We start from the raw sequence: 26,897 nt of genomic DNA, 5'->3' as shown, positions 1-26,897 counted from the left end.
CACTTTCAGCTTTCTACATATGGCTAACCAGTTTTCCCAGCACCATTTATTAAATAGGAAATCCTTTCCCCATTTCTTGTTTTTGTCAGGTTTGTCAAAGATCAGATGGTTGTAGATGTGTGATGTTATTTCTGAGGCCTCTGTTCTGTTCCATTGGTCTATAATCTGTTTTGGTACCAGTACCATGCTGTTTTGGTTACTGTAGCCTTGTAGTATAGTTTGAAGTCAGGTAGCATGATACCTCCAGCTTTGTTCTTTTTGCTTAGGATTGTCTTGGCAATGTGGGCTCTTTTTTGGTTCCATATGAACATTAAAGTCGTTTTTTCCAATTCTGTGAAGAAAGTCATTGGTAGCTTATGGGGATGGCATTGAATCTATAAATTACCTTGGGCAGTATGGCCATTTTCACGATATTGATTCTTCCTATCCATGAGCATGGAATGTTCTTGCATTTGTTTAGTTTCCTCTTTTATTTCATTGAGCAGTGGTTTGTAGTTCTCCTTGAAGAAGTCCTTCATATCCCTTGTAAGTTGGATTCCTAGGTATTTTATTCCCTTGTGGGGGTGGGCAGGTGGCGAATCCAGCAGCACGTCAAAAAGCTTTTCCACCACAATCAAGTTGGCTTCATCCCTGGGATGCAAGACTGGTTCAACATATGCAAATCAATAAACATAATCCATCACATAAGCAGAACCAACGACGAAAACCATATGATTATCTCAATAGATGCAGAAAAGGCCTTCGACAAAATTCAACAGCCCTTCATGCTAAAAACTCTCAATAAACTATTGATGGAACATATCTCAAAATATAGGAGCTATTTATGATAAACCCACAGCCAATATCATACTGAATGGGTAAGAACTGGAAGCATTCCCTTTGAAAACTGGCACAAGACAGGGATACCCTCTCTCACCACTCCTATTCAACATTGTGTTGGAAGTTCTGGCCAGGGCAATCAGGCAAGAGAAAGAAATAAAGGATATTCAATTAGGAAAAGAAGAAGTCAAATTGTCCCTGTTTGCAGATGAAATGATTGTATATTTAGAAAACCCCATTGTCTCAGCCCAAAATCTGCTTAAGCTGATAAGCAACTTCAGCAAAGTCTCAGGATACAAAATCAATGTGCAAAAATCGCAAGCATGCTTATATACCAATTACAGACAAACAGAGAGCCAAATCCTGAGTGAACTCCCTTTCTTGAAACATTTTAAGTCTTCTCCTAATCATTCTGAAGATCTTCTAATAAAACGAAGAAGCTCAAGACATTATGCTGTCATCCTTCCCTAAGAAAGATGATGATGATGATGATGAAGAATATGGCAATATCCATTATATTATGTAGCACTTTGTAAAATATTTTCTCAGATCTTGTTTGAACTTCACAGTAACCCTGACAAGTAAGGATATAGGATCTTATTATTTTCATTTGTCAGATGAGAAAACTTAGAGAGATTAAGTGGTTTGCCAAAACCACATACCTAGTGAGTGGCAGGACCTGAGATGAAATCCAGATTCACTCATTATTTTTCCCTATTTTTTCTCTCACTGAAGAAGGAATAAGGATATGGGATAAATGCCCCCCAAAGTAGACACAACCACCAAGGCAGTCTGGAAATACTGATCCCATCCTACTTTCTAGTAACTGGGTGACCTTGACCAAGTGATTTGACCTCTCTGAGCCTCCGTTTTCTTATCTTGTGGGATGGATACAGTTAATCCTGATAAGTCTACAAGGTAGGAACTCATTAAATTGGTTATATAAAGTACCTGACACATAGTAGGTGTGCAATAAGTGTAGGTTTTCCTTCTGTTGTCCATCTTTCTGCCTAGGATTGTGTAATCTAGTTTGCAGAATTCTGTCACACATCTCCCAATTTTTTCGTGAGTTAATATTTGAGCACTACCCTAATAAACAGGTACTGTGTATGTGCCTGCCAGACAGAAGTCTGCACAAGTTGATATGGGATTCAAAACTCCCTTCTGTCACTTACTGTTTGTGATCTGAACAAAGTTACTTCATCTCTCAGATACATAATTTCGTCATCTGTAGATATGGAAATAGTAATATCTATTTCACAAGATTATTAAAGCATTTAATGAAATCTTACATGTGAAAAATCTTGGCACAGGGCTGGGCACATAGGACACCTCAATTTCCTTCCTTCTATAACTTAGCTACAGTTTGGGAGAGAACAAGCACCATCTGGGAAATCACATCTCTGTGAATTAAAATTAACCCCTTGGATATATACCTTTTAGATAATTAAGGATATATCATTTGTCTTTGTATTCAGCGTATTCTAAAGTGAGCACTCTATTTTGTTTTTCCCTACCTATACCCTCAATTATAGAATCGCAGAGCTAAAGTAACCATCTAATAATCTATGCAGTTCTTAAACACTGAAATGGCATGAAATTTTGTGTCTACATGTATTTGTTTATTTTGGGGGGCATAATAGTTTTCATTTGAGCCAAAAGGGTCTGTGACCAAAAAAATGTTAAGAACCGTTAAGCTGTGGGGAAACATAATCATAGAACCAAAGCCCTAGGCTCTTAGGCTATCAAGCTGAAAAAGAGCCTTAGAGATCAAAATTTTCAGCCTCCTCATTTCACAGAGAAAAACTAAGAAGGCCCAGAAAAGTTAAATACCTGTGCAAAAGTCATAAAACCTTAAGTAATCTTCAGCAAATTAATCTCAATAAGCCTAAATCTTCTCATTTGTAAAATACACTTAGTAAAACATTTCTCAGAAAATTGCTGTGAATATTATCATTCCGCAATCTGTTTTATATAATGCCAAAATCCAAAAGACCCTGAAAATAGAAGTTTTTTAACTCACTGAGGAGCCAAATCTGACCTCAGCTGATACGAGACTTAGGCAACTGCCTATTTATGTAAACTTTTATTAAAACACACTGTGCCCGTTAATTTACAAATTGTCTGTGGCCACTTTATTACCACAGTAGCCCAGCTAAGTGACTGCAGCAGAGACCATATGGCCCAAAAAGCCTAAAGTATTTACTCTCTGTGGGCCCTGATATATAATATTATATAATATTCAGTTTATGTACTCTATTACCTTTCTAAAACCTGAAAAATTCTAAATTCAGAAATAAATCTGGCCTTAAAGGTTTCAGATAAGATAGTGTGAACCTATACTAGGTGCAATGTAGACTTTAGAGCCAGCTAGACCTGGAGTCAAATTCTAGCTCTCTTACTTGGTAGCAGTAATAAGTTGGACAGGTCTCTGAGCTTCCACTTTCTCACCTGTAAAATAAGGATTATTATCCCATTTAGTCGTTAGAACTTCTCAGGGTTATCAGAGAAATTAAATGAAATAATATCTGTAAAGGGCTAGCAGAATTTCTGACACATACTAGATGTTTAATAAAGAGTAGTTTTTGGCCAGGTGCAGTGGCTCACTCCTGTAATCCCAAAACCTTGGGAAACCAAGGTGCAAGTATCACTTGAGGCCGTGAGTTCAAGACCAGCCTGGGTATCACAACACAACCCTATCTCTACAAAAAAAAAAAAAAAAAACAAGCACAAACCTTTTTTTGGAAAATGGCCAGGCATGGTAGCACACACATATAGTCCTATGTTCTCGGGAGGCTGAAGCAGGAGAATGACTTGAGCCCAGGAGTTCAAAGTTACAGGTAATACTGCTCTCCAGCCTGGGCGATAGAGAAAGATTTTGAAATCTAGCACCTGGTCCTTGGTATGTGTTCTCTAAATGCCGATTCCCTTAGTAGAAGACTTGGATCTAGACCCCAGATCTCTTTTGACCCCTGCCTTTTCTGTTGTACTCATAGTACTATAAACATTTCACACTTTTAAAGCACTTCTCTCTCAAAGCTCTTTCTAAACCATTATCTCATTGAATAATCATAACGACTTTGGGAGACAGCACTAGCATCAGTTTTCCCATTTGTGAGCTAAGGAAACCAAATCTGAGAGAAATTAATGGCTTGTTCATAATAAACCACTAGATCTAGCCATAGCCAAAGAGAACTCATATCTTCCAACTCCTAGCCTTTGTTCTTCCCATCTAATCTCATTACCTCTCAGTGGTCAGATGAACACAAACTCTGACTCACTGGGGTATGTTTTCTGTTCTGTCTTGAGCCAGGGTGATGGGATACTATGGGGTGGAGAGTGACTAACTTGTTTTTTGTTCACTTTTAAGACTGTAATTGAGAATCTTTCTTTTCTCCCATAAGGGATCACAGGATGGTATCCTATCATTTTACCAGAAGATGGGGGCCTACCTCATGGCTTGGAGCTCATGCAGAAGATCGTGGGTGGTCTGGAGCTTTCAGTTTCCTTCACGCATCGTGGAGATAGACAGCGGGTCTTGGAAGCTGCTGAGCTATTGGGCTGGAGCTTTGAGAACAGCCTGAAAGATTTTGTCAGAATGGATGAAGGGGAGCCAGCCACTGTCACCATCTCCACCCCAAGGCTGTGGCTGCCCATCCATTGCGTGCTGCTTGCTGGCCACAACCGTATTCATAAGAATACATATTGCTACCTTCGCTACAAGTTCTATGATCATGAAGCCTTTTGGACCCCTCTCAAGAAACCCAAGGAATCTGTAAACAAAAAGCAGATTATCGTCACTTTCAAGGCGTCCAAAAGAGCAGAAGTCACCAGGGGCCCATCACTGCTTTGGTACTTCAGGGAGGAGAGGCTAGAGATCCAAGTGTGGCAAGCTTATGGCAATGATAGTGTGGAGAGACCCCATCAGACAGACAGCTGGATTGGCTCAGCCTATGTGGACCTGGCCAGACTTGGGGAGAGGTCAGCGAGGACACTAACTGTCAGTGGTAAGTGAGGAGCCCAATTCAACTCTTGTAGTTTGAGCACCTGCTGTGTGTCCAACACTATGCGTGACACTCTGTCAGAGATTACTTTACTTGACCCTCCTGGCAATCCTGTGAGATAGCTATTATACCCATTTTATATTCATTAAAAAGAAGGCTGAGAGAGATTGAGTTACCTGCCCAGGGTCACAGACTAGTAAGTTTTCCTTCCATTATTGCACGTGGAAAGATTAATAATAATTTAGTAGTGCTTCTTGTAACTAAGGAGATTATATATATGTGTGTGTGTGTATATATGTGTGTGTGTATATACTATATATATACACATATATAAAATATATATATATGTTCTGGGGTACATGTGCAGAACGTGCAGTTTTGTTACATAGGTATACACATGCCATGGTGGTTTGCTGCACCAATCAACCCATCACCTACATTAGGTATTTCTCCTAATGCTATCCCTCCCTTAGCCCGCCACTCCCAACAGGCCCTGGTGTGTGATGTTCCCCTCCGTGTGTCCATGTGTTCTCATTGTTCACCTCCCACTTATAAGTGAGAACATGCAGTGTTTGGTTTTCTGTTATTGTTTGCTGAGAATGATGGTTTCCAGCTTCATCCCTGTCCCTGCAAAGGACATGAACTCATCCCTAAAGAGATTGTTTTTAAAGTTCCACTGCCTGCTTAAGAAAGGGTGTTATCTAATTCTAGTACTGTGGTGGGGTCAACATAGGTCGAAGAATTGGCTATGAACTTCGTAGCATTAGGGTGCATCCAAACTCATCAGATTTTTGCGTTTAACATAGTGCTTAGAACATTGTTAACACTTATGAAATAATGAATGAATTTAGGGAACTACTTGTAACCACATATATAAGAGCCTATCTGATCATCTAGAATGCTAGTTTATTAATTATATTGAAAAGCATACCTACTGAGGGGACCAGGATATTCTTCCTCTCTGGTCACCACATCTTGGAACCATAAAGAAAATCTAGGCCGGGCGCGGTGGCTCAAACCTGTAATCCCAGCACTTTGGGAGGCCGAGACAGGTGGATCACGAGGTCAGGAGATCGAGACCATCCTGGCTAACACGGTGAAACCCCATCTCTACTAAAAAATACAAAAAACTAGCCGGGCGAGGTGGTGGGCGCCTGTAGTCCCAGCTACTTGGGAGGCTGAGGCAGGAGAATGGCATGAACCCAGGAGGCGGAGCTTGCAGTGAGCTGAGATCCGGCCACTGCACTCCAGCCTGGGCGACAGAGCAAGACTCCGTCTCCAAAAAAAGAAAATCTATATGGTAATAAACTAGTTGACAGAGCAGAAGAGAAAAGGGTAACATTTTGCAAGTGGCATTTTTGTGCTGGGTGCTTTTCTTTCTAACATTTGCTTGGTACTTGATACATATACTTGGACCTGGGAATTCAAAGATGAGTAAGAACTAGTTCCTGAACTTAAAGAGTTTACAGTCTAATAGGAGAATACAATAGTAAGTAAATAATTACAGTGAGGCATGAGAACTATGAAAAAGGTATTCTTGGTGCTATGGGAATGCAGGGATGCAACATCTCTAAGGATAGCATCTCAGTGAAAGTGATACTTGACCTGAGTTTCAAAGGATGTAGGTATAAGTCAAGGAAAGGGGGAAAGAAAGGTGTTCTAAAAAAGGGAACAGCATGGGTGAAAGTACAGGAGAATGAAACAGTTTGATAGATTTTGGGGACTATAGTAATTTCGGACAGCTGCATCTTAGGATACATAGATTTGGAAGTGATTAGAGATGAAGCTAGGGAGGTAGGCAGGAGTACTATGTTGAAAGCCTTCTCTTCTCAGCTGAAGTTTGGACTTTTTCCTGAGAGTTATGGAACATTAGTACAGTGGTTTCTGAATACAAGAGGAGTGTATCGCTTTGCATTTAGAAAAATAAAGCTAGTGACTGTAGTTAAGATGAATTAGAGGTAGCCAGAGTAGATTCTTTACAAATATGATCTTTATTCAGCTTAATATTGCTGTCCAGTTAGTTGTTATTTCCCGACTCTACAGTCGAAGAAACTGAGTCATGACCCTTTGTTAGCCCTATTAGCCCTGTGTTCAGACCCTATTGTTGAGTGGGTGGCCCAGGCTAGAGGAGAACTGAGTGTATCTAGGTGATCATCCCAAATTCTCTGGTTCTTTCTGGACCTAACAGGTGTAAATCTGGCTCTGTTGAGCACATCAAATGCCATGTGCTCTGTTTTATCTGGGCAGGCCTAGAATCCCTTCAAAGGGACTACAGAAAATGTCCTTGAAGTGAACCAAGTTCACTTGAACTAAAGTTTATAAAGACAGGCTTTTAGCTTCATTCTGCTGAAGAAAGTAGGTTTAGGACACTGAATATAGATCTAAGTATGGGAACTCAGACACAAATATGTCTTTTTATTGAGTGCTACCAAAGGTAATATTTAGCTTTTCAGATCATCCATTTCCCTCATACTTCTCCATATCCCTCTTGTCTGAGCTTTTTATTCTCTTGTGCACGGGTCTTATACAAGGCATGTCATTTGATGTGTTTGTTGAATGAGTCAAGCCATCCATCCAACCTTACTTCCATGTTTTGTTGATTTTCCTGAGGATAAGGATTTAACTGTGTTGCTTTTTGGTGTCTTCTCACCTGTAATGACCTGCCCTTATTTTCCTTTGATAATCATAATAATTTACACATTGCTTTGAGAAGAAAACTGGTTATCTAAAACAGGAAAGGTTTCATATTATTGCCATCTATGAATCAGTTAACTCCATTTTCCTGAATTGAAATTAGTCTAATGAAGCAAACTTTGAGATTCAGAAGGAACTATTAGTACCTTCTGTTTTATAAATCTCATTTTAATATTCAGCAAGTTAGTAAAATTCAAATCTCTGGGCTTAAATGTGCCACTTACTGGAAGAGTGATGTTGGCAGTTTATTTAACTCCTCTGAGATTCTGGCATATGAAAAATACCCAACAAATATTAACTCCCTTATACTTCTTTCTGGTCTCCTGCTTACCTCCTACTTCCCCTCCACCCCCGAAAATATTGCCAGAACCCTAGTGAAACATAGCTAAATTGAGTGTCAAGACAGCTTCCCGATAGGGAGAAGGTCTAAAAACAGGAGCCCATGAGACACAAGGAAGAGAAAATAGGCCACTCTTGATTTCATCAAATCTCAGACTTCTTTAAGTCTTATTGCCTCTCAGCTCATGAATCCCTTCCACAACAGCGCTGCCTGGTAGTCATTTGGCTTTGGCTTTAAATCAGAGATCTTACTACTTTTATTACTTGGTTTTTTTGTTTGTTTGTTTGTATGTTTTATTTTGTTTTGTTTTTTGAGACAGAGTCTTGCTCTGTCACCCAGTCTAGAGTGCAGTGGCACAATCATGGCTCACTGCATCCTCAACCTCTTGGGCTCAAGTGATCCTCCCACCTCAGCCTCCTAAGTAGCTGGGACTGCAGACACACACCACCATGCTCAGGTAATTTTTGTGTTTTTTGTAGAGATAGGGTTTTACCATGTTGCCCAGACTCTTGAACTCCTGGACTCAAGCAGTTTGCCCACTTCAGTCTCCGAAAGTGCCAGGATTACAGGTGTGAGCCACCACACTCAGCCTACGTTTCATTATTGAAGATAGTTAGGGCAGGGTAAAAGTTTTCATGTTTTCTACCAGCTTCATAGTTTCTTTTGCAAATTGATGTATTGGGGTTTGTAGACCTTTCAAAGGAGAAAGGACCACAGCACCCTCAGTGAGTATTTCCTCCAAGCTTGGTTCTTAGTTCCTGCTTGACTAGCCTTATTCTTCTCCACCCTCTTTTAGGAGTGTATCCTCTGTTTGGACGAAATGCTTCCAACCTCTCAGGAGCTGCCTTGCGAGTTCATGTGGTTCTTTCTTCTCTTTCCTCACATCTTGAGCCCACTCATGAGCTGGACTCCATGGACTGCAGCAGCCACAGTGAGTCTGAGCAACTCCCCAGAAGAAATGATGAGGTCCAACTCTCTCCACTGGAAGAAGTCTCGTGCCACCAGAAGTCTCCTGCCTCCACTCAGGTCCCCTGCAGCAGCACCACAGCTGAAGTCTGCCTGACCCAGGAGGGCCCTGCTGAGTTGGATGGAACATTTGCAGTCAGCATCCTAGTAGAAAGAGCAATGCACTTGAGCTTGAAAGGTATGCTCTCCTCACCTATCCAGGAGCATATGTCTAACTCTTCAGGGTGTGCTCCTTTCTTCACAAGTCTTTCAAATCATGGTAGGATCTCTTAATTATCTTAACTGATAAATATTTTTTTCTCAATCCTAAATGTTTAAGCAACATGAAAGCTTTTCTGAACTTGTTGCATATCGTAAATTCCCCAGTCCAGCCACCTGAGTATCAACCTAGATAGATACTTCTCTTTTCTTTATCCACCGTCAGATCATCAGACCCCTAACTTGTTCTCTCTTAAATTTCTCACAGAGTTCTTTCTGTTTAGCCAGGTCAAGGCAAGCATATGGTAGACATCTGACTTTCAGACGTCACTGTTGTATCCTGACCTTCCACCCTGCAGTGATAAGCCCATGTAGTCCTTCCTCCCACAACATTTATGTGTCAGTCAGGCACTGTGCTGAGTATAGAGTATAGACCTATAGTATAGAGACCTGCCCATCGTCTCTTTGAGTACAGACCTGCCCATCTGGCTCTGCAGAGCATATTAACTATGTAACTTCAGGTCATTTTACCTAGAGGCTAAATAACAAGTGATTTACAGGTCTGCAACTCTTGCCAGAAATGTGAGAGGTGTTATGTCTCATATTCATAAAACAGGAGAACATTATGTTTGCTTTGCTGCATCATGAAGATCACAGTGCTGGGATAAACAAACAACACACAGTCCCTGTCCCCAAGGAACAGACAGCCTAATGGAGAGCTATATTAACACTTTTAGTACAGAGGAATAAACAATATGAAAGAGGAAAGCTGTGGGAGGGTGGATGTGGTGGTATGGGAAAACTTTGAGAACACAGAGGGAGTTTTTTTGCTAATGGAGTGGTTAGGCCTCAAAGTATTGGTGTCACTTTAGTCTACTCTTGAAGGAGGAGGAGCAAGTTTGCTGAATGAAAGAGGAAAAAGGCATTCTAATGAGAAGAAATAGCATGGTCAAAAGCTTGGTACTATAAGAGAATGGGACATTGGCCAAAAAAAAGGTCATTAAATGTGAGTAAAAAGTAGTGAGAAATGAGGCTGGAAAGACTAATTAGGCTACATGGGCAGCATTTTGTATGCTATATGACTGACACTGCAGGTGAGATGAAACCAACAAAGCCTTAATCTGTGGAGAGACAAGGTCATATTTGTTGACCAGACATGAAATCTTGGTGGCAATATGAAAAAGATACTGGATAATACTGAAAGCAGCAGTCACTGAGAGAGCCGTCACATTAGTTCAAGTTCTGAAGCCTAAAGAAGCAAGGTGGCAGCAAGAATGGAGAATAGGCGACAGAAATGTTCTCGTAGGAGACCACGATTCTACAGTCTGTACTTCTGACTTTCCTCTTGCCTTAACAGTGTTCTCAGAGTGTCTGTCCCTTTTATGCCTTGGAAGCTCTTTCTTAAGGAAGGAAATGAGTGGTTCCTTCATGCAAACCTTTATGCAGAGGATTAACAAACAGCCCCGAATTCGGAGCTTTGCCTTCAGCAAAGCTGAAGCAGCTCTGAAATGGTCTGTGGTCACCACTGTAGTCCTGGTTCTGAAAATAAAAGAACTTCTTGGATACTTTTGTTAGAAAAAGCTCTGAGGAACCTTCTGTTAAGATCAGCTTCAATACTCTTAAGATTTGTACACGTACGTTAGACAAAACAGGTGTTTCTAGCCGTGTTTTACAAATGAGACAAGTAAGGAACAGAGAGGTAAAATAATTTGAAGTAGCATAAGTTATACTGAGTAAAAAACAAAATCAGATTCAATATTATCAACTTTTAGAGGCATTCTTTAGCCCATCCAGGCAGAGTTCAGGGCCCCTCTGGGTCCCATGTGTTTTTAGCATAGTCTTTATCTTCTTGGGTTGTAATAATCTGTCTGTGCCTGTCTCCCGCAGATCAAGAATTCTTAAATGGCATAACTGGTTCACCTCAAGTCTTCTTAACTGTTCTCAATGTGCATCCCAACCCTGTTGGGGGGGTATAGCAGCCTTCTTTTGAGCTGCTTCCAAAAGTATTTCAGAACTTGACCTTTTTCAGAATGTAAACAGGCCCAGATGAATTTCCACCTACAAGAGGAGAGCCAGAGAAACCTGATACACCTGCTCTCCCAAGCTGATTTCTTTTTCACCCACCTATTTGGCTAAAAGGAATGTGTCTGTTCAAGACTAAATAAGGAACTATCTTCTTCCTAAGTCAAAATAGTTTTATTTCAAGGCCTTTAGCAAATAGTAGCTTTCAAAATAAACTGGAGGATGGCCGGGTGCAGTGGCTTACACCTGTAATCCCAGCAGTTTGGGAGGCTGAGGCCGGTAGATCACGTGAGGTCAGGAGTTCAAAACCAGCCTGGCCAACATGGCAAAACCCTATCTCTACTAAAAATATAAAAATCCTGTAATCCCAGCACTTTGGGAGGCCGAGATGGGCAGATCATGAGGTCAGGAGATCGAGACCATCCTGGCTAACACGGTGAAACCCCGTCTCTACTAAAAAATACAAAAAACTAGCCGGGCGTGGTGGCGGGCACCTGTAGTCCCAGCTACTCGGGAGGCTGAGGCAGGAGAATGGCGTGAACCCGGGAGGCGGAGCTTGCAGTGAGCTGAGATCCGGCCACTGCACTCCAGCCTGGGCGACAGAGCAAGACTCGGTCTCAAAAAAAAAAAAATTAGCTGAGCACAACCTGCAATTCCAGCTATTCAGGAGGCTGAGGCAGGAGAATCACTTGAACCCAGGAGGCAGAGGTTGCAGTGAGCCGAGATCATGCCACTGCACTCCAGCCTGGGCAACAGAGTGAGTGAGACTCCATCTCAAAAAAAAAATAAATAAATAAACAAATAAAACCAGAGGGACGGGGGTATTGCCATGAGAGACAGATGTGAGCAAGATTGATACATATCTAGAATTAGAATTTTACTGTGGAAAGTGGTTTGAGAGCTCTTACTTCTGATGAGAAAACTGAGGCCCAGGGAGCCAGAATGAAGTGGTGTATCTAATATGTATCCAACGGCAGAGCATACATTGGAACCTAGGTGTCCTGCCTCTAGGAACAGTGATTGGTCCTCTCTGCTGATCTTTCTCAGAGCTTTCTTGAGAAGATGTTGCTATCCTCTGTGAGTATGTACTGCAAGCAGACAAGGCAACTCTTCTCTCTAACCCTGGGCAACTATCTATAGACATAGGGCAGTGGGGAGTCAGCAACCCTTTAATAAGGGCCTTGGGACTACTCTGTGCATTTAAAGAGCTCTCAGTCTAGTGAGAGAAACACAGATTATTATAGAATATTTGAGAGTTGCTGTGGTAGAGCCAGGTTATCTCTTCCTAGTTGTGAGGATTTATGACATTTTATTGAAAGAAATCAGTTGAAGCTTAAGACCAAAAAGGAAAATGGGAGAAAGAATGAGAGATGAAAGCTATATCAGGCAGAGGAAACAGAACCCACTCCAGCCATTTTAAGCAGAGAGGAGTTTAATGTAGAATATTAAGGTACTTTAAGTCATTAGAAGGTCTAGAGGAGTGGGCTTTAGGCTAAACTTTCAGGAGGGAACCACTAAATCTTTTAAGCTCAGAATGCAGTGCCAAAACTGAAATCTAAGAATCAGAAGCTCTTGTCATGGCCATTGCCACAGGGCCTCTCTCCACCCAGGGACCAAACGCTAGATCAGAAAACACAGTGTCTCTACGTCATCATCCTTGTTACTAGCAAAAGCAGAAGGAAAAGGAAGATGTCCTTTGCCTCCTGCCTTCCAGATCTTTTGTGAGGGCATCTGATTGGCAGAGGCCAATTTGCATCCATACCCTAGCTGCAAAAGAGTCCAAGAAATGTAGCTTTTAACCCTTCCAATCTCTACTATAGAGGAATACAATGCAATAAAAGTAGGTGGGAGTAGATGCTCAGCAAGTCAATCCGCGTAAATACTGTTCAGTTTCACTAAAACTTTTAAGAAGATAGCTCACTGGGCACTACTATTTACCTTTCCCTGTTCTTTCAAAAATATGCTTGTAACTCCTACTGCTTTCCTTGACTCGCCTTAAAAAAAGGTTTTTTTAATAGCTTGTAAACTGGTTTGGCCAAGTTGTAGCCAGTGTTTTGTTGTTTTACTCCTCATATTGTTCTTCTCTATATCTTTAATGCTCTCCCTGTTCTAAGGCTCCTCTGCTTCTTGGTTCAGCCTTTTTCCAGGTCCTACTGTGTTGGCAACTTGCACATGCCTCAGTTCTCTCCTGCTTTGTGGATGCCACTAGATCTTCGTTCCAAGGCTAGCATTTCTCTTCAGTTCTCCTTCCCAAGCCTCCTTACAAAATCTCCATTCTCTTTTCTCTTCCCATCACCCAGTTTCTTTCTTTATTAATTATTTCCAGTACAAATGACTGAAAAAGTAATGTCATCTGGTCTGGTTTTGTGCCCTGGGTGCTAGAAGTCACAAGATTAAATAATAAGCATGTGAATTTTTTAACCAAGATTTGGGAACAGAAATGCTGTTTTTCATTTATACATTTCAGATACAAATATAGTTGTATTATGGAATATAATATAAAACCTTCATGAATTTGTAAAATAAAAGACAAGCCTGCTAGATGTTATGCTTATTGTAGTTGTTTCAAGGCAACAGGGACTCCTGCACTTCAGAGTTTAATGTTTATTCTTTGAATCATTGTTACTTTGGTGGGAAAGTTTGAAAAGAATTGGTCTAATGGAAATTCTTTAGGTTGAGAAAAACATATCAAAGCAAAGCTATAGCTACTTTTCTTCCCCTGAAAGAAATTTTAAGTTGGAAGCTCTGAGGGTATAAAGTTCAGTGATTCCACCTAGAGAGGCTTGTCAGAGTAGATGGTACTAGAACCTATCTTTTAAAGACTACTTGTTAAATGTTAAACTGCATGTGGAGAGGAATAAAATCAGCAGTTCCTGAGTGTTAATTTGTTCATCAGAATGCTTTCTGTCCAGAGGGACAGACTGAGGCCCCTGGAGGAGTACTTACTGAAAGGAGCAGCGAGATGGAGAAAAGGGTGGAGCCTGAAAGATGAACTTCACCTACCAGGACAAGTGGGAGTATGGATTTGGAGAATTCTTGAGCTAGACAGTTAGAAAGAAGACAACCCAGTTAGAATACACATACAGAATCTGTTCCCTGGAGCATGTGGATTATGTTTAGGACTTCTATTCCTTTCTGCTGTGCTCATCTCTTTTCCTTCATCTGTAATGCTGACATTCATAGCATTTTAGAGCTGAAAGTGATCTCATGAAATATATAGTCTATGTTTTGTAAAGTGTCTATTATTCAGTGCTGTCCAAAAGAGCTTTCTACTATGATGGAAATGTTCTGTGGGTTCAGTGTCCAGTATGGTAGCCACTAGCCCCATGTGGCTATCGAGCACTTGAAATATGGCTAGTGCAACCAAGGAAGTAAATTTTTTATCTTTAGTTTTAATGAATTTAAAGATGCATAGCCACACGTGGCTCGTGGCTTATCTTCCTGGACAGCTCAGTTAGACTATCTAGTATCATCAGCCATCTGCATTTTACACTGTCTTAAGACAGAATAACTTGACCAAGTCTCCCACATTGGAAACCTGATCTTGCAAAAATTAACATTAGATATTCTCACCAGCACCAAGTATTTTACATTTGTTAACCCCATAGTAGAGGCAATATAGGAGACAGTTTAGAGCATGGACTCTGGAGCCAGAATGCTTGAATTGGACTCTCAGTTCTACCATTTAATAAATATGTGACCAACTAATTTAATTTTTCAGTACCCTAATTTTTAGAAATCTGTATGATAGAAATAATAATGATAGAAATAGATATGATAGAAATAATGATAGAAATCTATATGATAGAAATAATCTATATGACAGAAATAGCTATCTTATAGGGTTGTTGTAAGGATTAAATGAGTTTATATATATAAAGTACGTAGAACAGTGCCTGGCACACAGTAAGTGATATATAAGTGTTACTTACTCTTAGTATTTGTCTTAATTCTTACAATATCTTTGGAAGTGTAAGTGTAACATGCCCAGTTTTACAGTTGAAGAAGCTGTGGCCTAGATACTTCTTGCCCAAAATCACATAACACGTTTATGGCAGAGCTGATATTTGGTCATCTGGCTCTTAGGTTCAGGACTCCTTGTAGTTCTATCTTATCTTTTGCCTCTCAACACAGTATTTTCCATCTTCCCACAAAGTACAGGAGATGAGAGAAGTCACTTCTTTTTGGGGAATATTTATGAACTGAGTCTTAAAAAGACAGGGTAGTAGCAGAAGGTCACCGAAACATTTCATCCATTGATTGAGTGATTGATTGATTGATTGACATGGTCTCACTCTGTCCCCCAGACTGGAGTACAGTGGTGCAATCTCAGCTCACTGCAGCCTCTGCCTCCCAGACTCAAGAGATCCTCTCACCTCCTGAGTAACTGGGACTACAGGCATGTGCCACCATGCTTGGTTAATTTTTTTTTTTATACATGGGATCTCACTGTATTGCCCAGGCTGGTCTTGAATTCCTGCGCTCAAGCTGTCCTCCTACCTTGGCCTCCCAATGTGCTGGGATTACAGGCTTGAGCCACCACACCCAGCCTGAAAACATTTCAGACACAGGGGGATAGCTTGAGCAAAGACCCCATAGGTAGAAGAGGGCCAGGAATAGTCCTGCTTGTGCCTGTATAATCTGAGGCTTCTTGCATACCCTAAAGTACAGTCACTCCACTGTATTCTATTTCAGGGAGCCCCTTGACAGAGCGGAAAGTATCGATACCCAGTTGTTGTGTATCCTTTGCAACAGCCGATAAATCATCTCCTGTATACACCCAAGTGGTTGAAAACACAGATTCCCCCATCTGGAATTTTCAACAGCAGTCAAGGTTTGTGTTATCTGTTTGTTCATCAGCCTTCCAGAATCTACTTTTTGTTGCAAGACACAAAGTCAGAGCAAGGAATATAACCAATGCGATTTTTGAGCAGACCTGGAAAATGCTTTTGTTATCCCGGCAATTATTTAATCCTAGTGTTTATGAATTCACAGCAAGCAGTGGTTTAAAGGTTTTGTTTTAGTGTTTTTAACTCTTCTCAGTATGCTCAAAAATTATTCAGTGAGAGGACCTCTCTGTTTTAGGTACTTGGAATTAAAGATGATTAAGATACTCCATGCAATTGAGGAGTTCATGGTCTTACCTGGGAAAAAATATCAATAACAAATTACCATCAAGCTGGGTGTGGTAACACATGCCTATAATCCCAGCTACTGGGGGAGGGGAGGGGTGGCAATGTGGATGGTAGAGCTAAGATGGGAGGATCACTTGAGTCCAGGAGTTCGAGACCAGCCTGGGCAATATAGTAAGACGCTGTCTCAAAAAAAAAAAAAAAAAACAATAAAGAGAAATAAGAAGGGGATGCTGGTAGAGCTCAGAAACAAAGACTATTTAGGACAACCTAGAAGTTCAGGGAAGGCTTCATAAATAAGACACATCAGCTAAATATTGAAGAATATATATAAGTTATCCAGGTGAATAAGAGTTGGAAAGATATTCTGAACAAAGAGAACTAATCTCGGAAAAGGCTGTGGATTTTCATCCTTGGAAAAGACTTCTGGTATAGTGGAAAGACCCTGGGCATTTGAACCAGAGACACTTGGCCTCCAACTCCATCTCTGTAATTTACTGACTGTGTGGTCAAGTTATGTAACATCTGTGAGCCACAGATTCCTCTGTAAAGTGGGGGTCATTTTTATAAGGTCATTGTGAGGTCCAAATTAGATGACATTTAGGGCCTTATGGTACAAAGCAGGTATACAACAAATGTTAAGTCTCCTTTGGGAGGCTCAAAAATAGGAGGTAAAGTCCTGTCAGGGACTGTGCAGTGCCACTCAGATTTTATTAGGACAAAGAGGGCTAATTAAATGTGAGGGGGCTGGCATAGGAAACCAAGAATTAAACTTTATTAAATGTGATGCAATGTTATGATAATAGTAACAAAATCATTATTAGAAGTTATACTGTATCACCCTTTATAAAGTTTAATTCTTGTCCACCAACACTAGCCGTACCCATGGTGTCTGGTCTTCTGTTTTTTCACAGTGTTTGTGTACTTTAATTGAGTCTCAGCAGTTGGTCACATGCTCAGTGTTTTGTAATTTGAGAGGCTGGCCTGAGTCAGGAGCTAGAACTGCAGTGAAAACTCAGTGCTGTATATGGTGAGCTACTGGAAATCATAGAAATTCTGGCCATCAGAGTACTTCATATAAAATATCAAATCCTCCCCAAAAGGCAAGAAACCAGAGGACTGAGCTTCTAAGTGGAGGTGATTTGTTCATTCACAACCTAAAAACCTAACATAATTACAAAACTTCACAAAGTTGATGAAGGGATATGAGCAATCTCCTGATTTCATCTCTTCACTTTACAGTTGAGGAGACTGGCCTAGGGAGGCTACATAGTCTGTTGGTAACAGAGGCAGGATTGGAAGAAAAATGAATAATGGCACTATTTACAATTCCCTTATCACAAAATTGTTTCCTTTGATCTTCATAGCAACTTGCAGGTCAGTAGTATTATCCCATTTAACAGGTAAGAGAACCAGGCCTGGAAGAAGCTAAGTGCATGGCCAGAGTCGCTCAGGTGATAATAGTAGAGCTAGAATTCAGAGGTGAGTCTTTTGACTCCCAGCTAGAATTAGAATCTCTGACCAGTCCTTGTTTCACTTTAGACCGTGCCTCTCATTGGTCTGGAAGTAGGCTCTATTCACTTCCCCAGTGGTGTTTGGGGAATGAAATCAAGCCTCTTGGTTTTCTTTAGATCTCCTTCTTGCTTACCTGGAGCCCTAGCACTTGGTTTGGAACTTTCCAAAGCTTTGTCATTTAAAACTGTATTTTATATAATATATAAATGTATTGGAGGTGTTCAGTGGATTTCACTTCAGCTTCTTTATCTGGTATGAAAGTTAGGCATTTTCTTACTTTGTTGCCTTGCCTCTGCATGGTGTAGTGTTGAGGTCGGGCAAGCCAGGGTTCAAATCCCAGGCCTACTACTTACTTACTCTTAAGTGACCTCAAGCAAACCATTTTACTTCTCTGAGCCCAATCTTATCATCTGTAAAATAAGGATAATAATGTCCATGTTGGCCGGGCGCGGTGGCTCAAGCCTGTAATCCCAGCACTTTGGGAGGCCGAGACGGGCGGATCACGAGGTCAGGAGATCGAGACCATCCTGGCTAACATGGTGAAACCCCGTCTCTACTAAAAATACAAAAACAAAAAAAAAAACTAGCCGGGCGAGGTGGCAGGCGCCTGTAGTCCCAGCTACTCGGGAGGCTGAGGCAGGAGAATGGCATAAACCCAGGAGGCGGAGCTTGCAGTGAGCTGAGATCCGGCCACTACACTCCAGTCCCGGCGACAGAGCGAGACTCCGCCTCAAAAAAAAAAAATAATAATAATAATAATAATAATAATGTCCATGTTACAGGCTTTTGTGCAGATTAAATGTATATGAAACACTTGGTGCCATGCCTGGCCCAAGGTAGGCACTCAGTAAATGTTCTTTTCCTCCTCTTCCCTTCTCACCATTCTCTCATTCTAAGGCATAAGCAGAATTCTTACCCATTCCAATAAACCTCTTAAATGCATGTTGAGGAACTTCTTTTCCATACTTCCTCCTCTGTCTTAGGGAAACTTTAGGAATGGTGGGGAGGAAATGTTGTGTTAGGGGAGCCTGTTTTCAAGTCTTGGCAAGTTACTTCACCTCTCTGAGCTTCCATCCCCTCATTTTAACTGTGAAGATAAAAATATATCCTAGAAGATGGCTAAGAAGATGAAATAGTGTTGGGAAAGTGCTTTGCAAATTATAAGATATTCTTCAAATCTAAGTTTTATACTACCGAAAGTTCCTATACACTCAGTTTACAGTGGTTGTTTTTCTTAATAGGCTATCAAAAGAGCTGCTTCTGGACCCACAACAAACCCTGGTCTTCAAAGTTTGGCATAAAGGAGGTATGAACTCTGTTAAAAGAATATCTGCTTGCTTGTAAAAATAAGCTCACATCCTGTTGACAATTTACCATTCTTTTTTTTTTTTTTTTTTTTAAACCAAGTGAAGCATTCCTGATGGTGCTGGGAATGCAGATATGTGGTAGAGGGTAATCCCCCAGAAGGCCACATTATTCTCCTGCAAAAAAAAAAAAAAAAAGCCGGGCGCGGTGGCTCACGCCTGTAATCCCAGCACTTTGGGAGGCCGAGGCGGGTGGATCACGAGGTCAGGAGATCGAGACCATCCTGGCTAACACAGTGAAACCCTGTCTCTACTAAAAATACAAAAACTTAGCCGGGCGTAGTGGTGCGTGCCTGTAGTCCCAGCTACTCGGAGGCTGAGGCAGGAGAATGGCGTGAACCCAGGAGGCGGAGCTTGCAGTGAGCCGAGATGGTGCCACGGCACTCCAGCCTGGGCAACAAAGCGAGACTCCGTCTCAAAAAAAAAAAAAAAAAAAAAAAGAATGATAAATTGTCAACAGGATTTTTTTTTTTTTTTTTAAGCAAGATCTTGCTCTGTCACCTGGGCTGGAGTGCAGTGGCGTGATCATCTCAGTCTCCTGAATAGCGGGGACCACAAAGCACGCACCACCATGCCTAGCTAATTTTGTTTTGTTTTGTTTTGAGACGGAGTCTTGTTCTCTCACCCAAGCTGGAGTGCAGTGCCGCGATCTCTGCTCACTACAAGCTCCGCCTTCCAGGTTCACGCCCTTCTCCTGCCTCAGCCCCCTGAGTAGCTGGGACTACAGGCGCCCGCCACCACGCCCCACTAATTTTTATATTTTTAGTAGAGATGGGGTTTCAGTGTGTTAGCCAGGATGGTCTCAATCTCCTGACCTCGTGATCCACCCGCCTTGGCCTCCCAGCGTGCTGGGATCACAGGCGTGAGCCACCGCGCCCAGCCGCTAATTATTTTTTTGTATAGACAAAGTCTCACTATGTTGCCAGGCTGATCTCTAACTCCTGGGCTCAAGCAATCTTCCTGCCTCAGCCTCCCAAAGTGCTGAGACCACAGGCGTGAGCCACCATACCTGGCCTGTTCTCCTACAGAATTCAAGTACTTAAAAATTATATAATTTTGTTTGACTACCTGGTTAGTGAAGAAATCCAAGTACGTTTGAGTCTTTCCTGTTGTATCTGTCAACCATCATAATGTACAGCCTGCCACATACAAGTGGTTTCTCCCCACTTTTGTATAATGATGATAAGCCTTCTGTTGACTCTGGCTTATTAACCAAGACCCTTGCATTATCAGGTAGTACACAAGACAAGAGTCTAACCACATATTTTTTCTTATTTTAAGAACCTTCCCAAGAGGGATGTGCTGATATTATGGTCTTTCGACCCAGTTTTATTAAGAGGCATAACAGCAACATTAAGAACCTTGACTCTGAAGCCAGGTTCTTCGGATTCAAATGCCAGTTCTGCCCCTTACTGTAGCAGTGTGACCTTGGGTAAATGACTTCTCTGTGCCTATTTCCATATCTGTAAAATTAAGGCTAATAATACTACCTACTTCATAGGTTTTTGGAGAATTAAGTAGGGGCCTGACACTTATAAATACCATATCAGTTTTTGTTGTTTTTATTAACGAGCAGTAATGTGCTAAGAACTTTACAAACATCTCTAATTCTTGACGGTAAAAATAAAATTAGTCTAATTTTATAGCTGTAAAAGCTGAAGCCCAAGGAATTTTAGTGGCTTGACTAAGATCATGTTGCTATGAATTGGTGGAGCCAGTATTTGAATCCAGTTCTTACTGGCTGTACAGCCTTCACTGTTTGTCCTTCGCTATGCTAGTAAGATTGGAAAACTTGGAAAATTAAGGTAGTGCGGACGTCTAACCGTCTTACAGCTTAGAAAATTTTGTCTCACTAAATCTCTTCTCTAAGCGTAGCTCCTTTAAGATTCCAGCTAGGCCCTGATTTCCAAATCTTCATTTGTTTTGAGTCACCTACACAGCCTACAGAGTCACAGTTTTTTGTTTGCCAGTGGTGATTTTTGGAGCTAACCTCAAACCCTAACAAAGACCTGAGAGAAATCGGAATGTAAAGGGAATTTACTGACCTTTCTCTCCGCCTGTGCTCCTGTTGGTGAGTGCTGCTGTGAGTCCCTTGTTTTGATGATGAGTTCTATGTTGCTGCTTTGGATTCACTTAGTTCCTCCACTGCTACCCAACCTCATAAATACAGCAAGAGCTGATCATAACTCACTTTTCTCTGAATCAACACAAGGAATTCTTGCTCCACCCTCCTTTCTAGGCTTTTTCTCTCTTCTCTCTAAAGTACCACAGAGATTCTCAAGCAGACCAGGGTTCACAATTCAGCACTTATTTTAGCAGGAAAAAGAGAATAAACTTTGGTCTTATGCAGACCTGGGTTCAAATGTTGGCTCTGCTATTTACTATAATAACTCTGTGGCCTGAATTAAATCACTTTACCTGTTTCCTGTTATCTTTCTTATTTATAAAATTAGAATAATAGTACTGGCCTTGCAGGATTTGTGAGGATTTGAGATAATATATGTAAAGTACTTGGCACATAATTGTTGCTTAATAAATGGAGCTATTGTTATTATTATGTCTACTATGTGTCAGATACTATGTTAGGACTATTGGAGTGTAGAGAATAAAATACATTCCCTATCTTCCAGACTTCAAGAGGGTCTTAGTAAGATCTGGTCATAAATGAAAGTGAGGAAAATGCCTACACAACACTGACCACTACTCAGTGTATATAGATGTCTCTCTCCCCTTAACCTATTTATGCCTAATGTTCCATTATAGGAACGCTAAGCTTGTGGGAGTTATTTATATCCTACTGCTCGAGGTCATTACCAAGGTCTGATTTTTACAAAAAAATTTGCAAACTCCAGCATGAATGAGTTAATTCTATCATTTCCACACAAACTCAACAAATCTAGTATAGTACTCAAATCCAACCAAGCTGTGTTCAGCAGTTTCTATTCTGTGCCAGGCACCATGCTAAGTACTAGGGATACAAAGGTAAAAATAAAACAGGCATGGTCCCTTGTCCTCACAGAGCTCACAGTCAGCGTGGGACATAAAAAGTACAGTATAGTATGATTAGGCAAATATAGGGTACTCTGATAGGAGACGTCTTACCCAGACTTAGGATGTCAGAGGAGGCTTCCTGGAGCACACCTGAGCTGAGGAATGAAGGGTCAGGACTTACTGTAGTCAGAGGGGAAAACAAATACAAAGCCTCAAGTCAAGAAAGAGTTGAGAGAAGTTCTCGATGACTAGAACATTAACTGCAAATGGAGAATGGCAGGTTGTCCTGTTAATCCGATGTTAAATTTAACTCTTCCAAGCCATTCCTTTTCTCCATGATCTGCTTAGCCAAAGCACTCCTCAAGTATGTTTAAGATGTACTACCTTCATTTTAGGCAGAACCCTCCATCATACTTCATCCCCAGTGGGTAAGAATTGCTTGAACCCCACTCTGGGGAATACAGCTTCAAGTGTTTATAGAATCAAAAAGTTTCCACGTTGAAGGGGATCTTTTTTTTTTTTTCTTTTTTGAGACAGGATCTCACTTTGTTTCCCAGGCTGGAGTACAGTGGTAGGATTTGCTCACTGCAGCTGTGAACTCCTGAGCCCAAGGTCCTCCCACCTCAGCTTCCTAAGTAGCTGGGACTACCGGCATGCACCACTATACCCCACAATTTTTTTTTTTAGAGATGGGGCCATGCAATGTTGCCCAGACTGGTCTCGAACTCTTGACCTTAAGCAGCCCTCCCTCCTCAACCTCCCAAAGTGCTGGGGTTACAGGCATGAGGCACCTGCTCAACCAAAGGGGATATTGAATCTGGTTCAATACTTCTCATTATATGTGTGTGACTGAGGCTCAGGGAGTTCGAGGAATGTGTTTTCCAGTCAAAGCCATACCTAGATTTGCTGTTGTGGCACACTGCTCCTTTGTCCCGCTCTCGGTTGGCCAGTTTACTTGTGTTTTCAGTGAATATTTATCAAGTTTTTCATGCAGGAAGATGTTATGCCAGGTATGGAGAGTGTAGGGAACATAGTGTAATACCTTTTCTCGTCTTTTAGCTAGGTTCGAGTCTAAAGGACAGCAAGCTGTCCAAACAAATGTTATGCAGTATGTGATGAATTTAGCGTCATCAGGAATGTGCCCAAGGAACTGTGGGAACTTCACGATTACTCCTCTGGAAAATTTACATTCCTCGATTTATTAAGCAATTTATGGACCTATAGTTGTGTCAGTGTTTGGTAGATCCAGCCTTTGATTTCACTGTACAGAATGGAGCCTGTGTAAAATAGAAATTCAAGTAGTGACAGAGGCCTGTTTGTCCCCAGCTACTTCATGTCAGAAATGAGGAATAAGTAGCAAAGAATATGAGAATGAAGGTCATTGCATGGTAGCTTGTCCAATAAAAACAGAATCTTCTCAGTCATTAAGGGCAGCCCCATTACCATATAGAGAAGAGCCTGAGCCCAGGCTCATTTTGCACCCTAAACTGGTCTCCAGGGAGTTATTTGTCTTTCATTTTTAATTTGCATTACTTTGCTCTTAATTAAATATAATACATATGTAGAAAATTTGGAAAATACAGAGAAGTAGAAATAGGAAAATGCAAATCTCTCATACCATAATTGCAAGACATACTGTCCTGAGAAAAATCACTGAGACATGATAGCCTAGGAAAAATAAGTTCTTAAGTTTGGTGTTATTTTCTAATTGCCTGTATCAAGAGGACCAGCTAGGTGGGGTGGCTCACATGTGTAATCCCAACACTTTGGGAAGCCAATGCAGGAGGATCGCTTGAGGCTGGGGGTTCAAGACCACCTGGGCAACATAGTGAGACTCCGTCTCAACAAAAAAATTAAATTAAAAATTAGCTGGGCATGGTGATGTGTGCCTATAGTCCTAGCTGTTTGGGAGGCTGAAGAGGGAGGATCGCTTGAGTTTGGGAGTTTGAGGCTGCAGTGAACTATGATCATGCTACTGCACTGCAACCTGGACATCAGAGTGAGACTCCATCTCTTTCAAAAAAGAGAAAGAATGAAGTGCAAGCCTGCCAGCTTTTTCCCACCATACAGAAAGGGAATTCCTAACAGGAAGGCAGGCTTTGGGTGCCAGTCTCTCTCAACTTCATTATCTGTCTTCTCCGATGGCTTTGGGATCACTGAACTCCTCTATCCCCTGAATCAGCTTCTCTGTGTGCACCCTCTAATCTCAGTGGCAGGACATACCTAGTCACATTGCCCAGCTTTTCTCTTTCCCCTACAGATGAAGAGAGGGTGATTGGCTTTGCCTCGGTGGACCTCTCCCCACTTCTCTCTGGCTTCCAGTTTGTCTGTGGCTGGTACAACATCACGGACTTCAGTGGAGAGTGCCAGGGGCAGATAAAAGTTGCTGTCTCCCCTTTGGAGAGTTTGATACATTTCAAAGAAGAAAGGCAAGCAAGGCGTGGAGTGGAGACCTCAAACTCACTGGTATGTATGGAGATTCACATCCCTAACCATTAAGAATTGTACTGACCTATAAGAACATCCTTTACTCATGTTTGGCCCTTTCCAGCTTATAGAATACATTATATACTATTTGTGTCTCGTAACAACCTCCTGACCTTTTGGGGTGATGAAAATGTTCTGGAATTAGTAGTGATGGTTGCACAACTTTGAATACACTGAAAACCAGTGAATTGAGCTTTTTAAAAGGATAAATTGTGTAATACATTAATTATATCTCAGTTTTCAAATAAAACAAGATTGTCATATAGAATCTGAAACTATATAAGCTGACTTGTTTTTCAACTCTGTTACACTGATATCATTAGTCTTTCAATTAAAAAATAATTGAAAGAACGCGAAGAGGGAAATTGATGATGGTATGCATAGACAAATCTTTCAAGGAGTTTAACTGTAAGAGAAAGAATTTCCCAGACTATCAAAATACAAAAGCTCTTGATCAAGGCAAAGACTATGTTTTTTATTCATCTCTTTGTCTCTCATGCCTGGCCCAGGGCCTGGCACAGAGTGGTCATCCATAAATACTGAATGAAAGCATGCATAAGAAAACAGAGTTCATTGGTTCCTATATAGGAAGGTCCTTTCTTCAGCCCAACCCTGGTAGTCCTAAGACAAGAAATTTCACAGCCGGATTATCCTCAGATGTAGGGTAAGTGTAAAATGATATCCATCCAGGCATTTACAGTATATTAATAGCTGGAGGAACAAGAGCATAAATATAGATAAAGCAACTGAAAAGTAATCTGATAGCATAGTCTGTAAAATGGGGATAATAATAATACTTGCCTCATAAGATTATAAATGAGAAAATGTATGTAAATTGTTTAGCACAGTGTTTAACACAAAGTATTCAGTAAATTAAATGCACACAATAAATTTTACAAATTTATTTACATACTGCTTTGTTACGAATGGTTTTATGGTGACAAGTGTACCATTTTTCTTGTTGTGTTTACAGATCCCAATATACAGTCCCTTTTCCTTCCCTGCCTCTGATATGTATGCTGCATTCTCCAGCCACATGGCAAGGCAGACCCTAGACCAACTTGCTCATGCCTCCTCAAAGGAGCTTGATTTCTCCTCTCCTGGGAGGTGAGTGAATTCTTGATGATGAGAAGAAATTGGGTTAAAAAATGGAAGTGTGTGAACTGGCTTATCATTTCTCTCTTTCCTTTATTAGAGGAAAAAACAAGACAGGGTAAGAGCTTTGTTGATCTTCTGTCACAGCTCCAAAAACCCCAAGATCCTATGAAAACAAAGTTTTTATGAGATAGGAGCTAGAATATGTATGCTTTCAGAAGGGCCACTTCAGTACAAGGGATAAGTTTCTGTTATCCTCCAAGGTCTTTAACCTTTATCCCTAAAGTCAGTCATCAGCTATGTGAGAAATACATCTTCTTTCCCCTCCTAAAACTACGTGCCAGTTTATTTTACAAAAAGCAACTGGTCCATCTTTTTCACTAAGCCAGCCTTCAACATGCATATGACTCTCAGGGCTACAGCATGTTCCATCTTGTACAAGGGCAGGGTCTAAGAGGAAGATTGCTACTTTTCCTTCTACCTCTTTGCAGGCCCTAGTACCATTTGGCACCCCTCTCTGCCTACACCAGAGTCTTCTCTATGTCTTTCTCTTCAGCTCAGGGAAAGGGCAAGAAATCTTCCTCTACAGCAGCCCTTCCTACAAGAGCGGTTCCTGAGCAGACCCTATTATTCCAAGAAGACACTTATATCATGTAACCACTCTAAGGCCCAGTTCAGGGCTACATAGTTTTCTACTTGATCACGACGTGAAGAGCTCCTCAAGAGCTCCTCTGTCCTCTGTACAAAGAGAGCTATGTATCTGTCAATTCCTAGATCCCAGATTTTAGATAATTCCTTTGTATATCTTTTATAAGTGTCACTTTGACCATAGCCAATCAGTGGGACACATGGGTAGGATGAGGGTATCTCTAGTGCCCACTCTTTAGTAATTTTAAAAGCTAAAAGTTTAATGGTTTGCCTTTTGTCCACATAAAGATGTCCCTGTTACCACTTCAGAAGGGCCACATCAAAATGTCATATTATTTACAGATAGCCATTTAAGGCTAGGCTGTAATTCCCTCTCTGACCATCTTGCCAGAGATCCAGCTCTTCCTGACCCTGCCCTGCTCAAGGGACAGGGTGGTGAAGTGGGCTGTGAGGTCAGACAGATCTCGAATCCTATCCTGGCTTTACCACTTACTAGCTCCATGTGACCTGAGGCTGATTACTTTAGTTTTCTGAGTTTTAGCTTTCTAATTTGTTAGATGAAAATAATATAGCACCTCAAGGGCTGTTATGAAGAGTAAATGAGAATAGAAATAACTCACTT

General features: G+C 41.1%; 1 protein-coding gene across 10 annotated transcripts in view; it reads left to right on the top strand.

Moving 5' to 3' along the window:
- Positions 1–26,897, top strand: part of C2CD3 (C2 domain containing 3 centriole elongation regulator) — a 161,156-nt gene that overhangs the window by 98,973 nt on the left and 35,286 nt on the right. For all 10 annotated transcript variants that reach the window (XM_033203759.1, XM_033203760.1, XM_033203761.1 and 7 more), the window contains 6 exons: positions 4,224–4,826; positions 8,654–9,001; positions 15,739–15,877; positions 18,932–18,996; positions 24,306–24,511; positions 25,506–25,639. In XM_033203759.1, the coding sequence (XP_033059650.1) occupies positions 4,224–4,826; positions 8,654–9,001; positions 15,739–15,877; positions 18,932–18,996; positions 24,306–24,511; positions 25,506–25,639 (1,495 nt within the window). The remainder of the gene's footprint in view (positions 1–4,223; positions 4,827–8,653; positions 9,002–15,738; positions 15,878–18,931; positions 18,997–24,305; positions 24,512–25,505; positions 25,640–26,897) is intronic.

Source organism: Trachypithecus francoisi, unplaced genomic scaffold (assembly GCF_009764315.1).
Source record: "Trachypithecus francoisi isolate TF-2019V2 unplaced genomic scaffold, Tfra_2.0 Lachesis_group8, whole genome shotgun sequence".
In the NCBI taxonomy this organism is placed as follows: domain Eukaryota; kingdom Metazoa; phylum Chordata; class Mammalia; order Primates; family Cercopithecidae; genus Trachypithecus; species Trachypithecus francoisi.
Note: the sequence above shows the minus strand (reverse complement) of the source record. Positions and strands in the feature narration are given on the sequence as shown.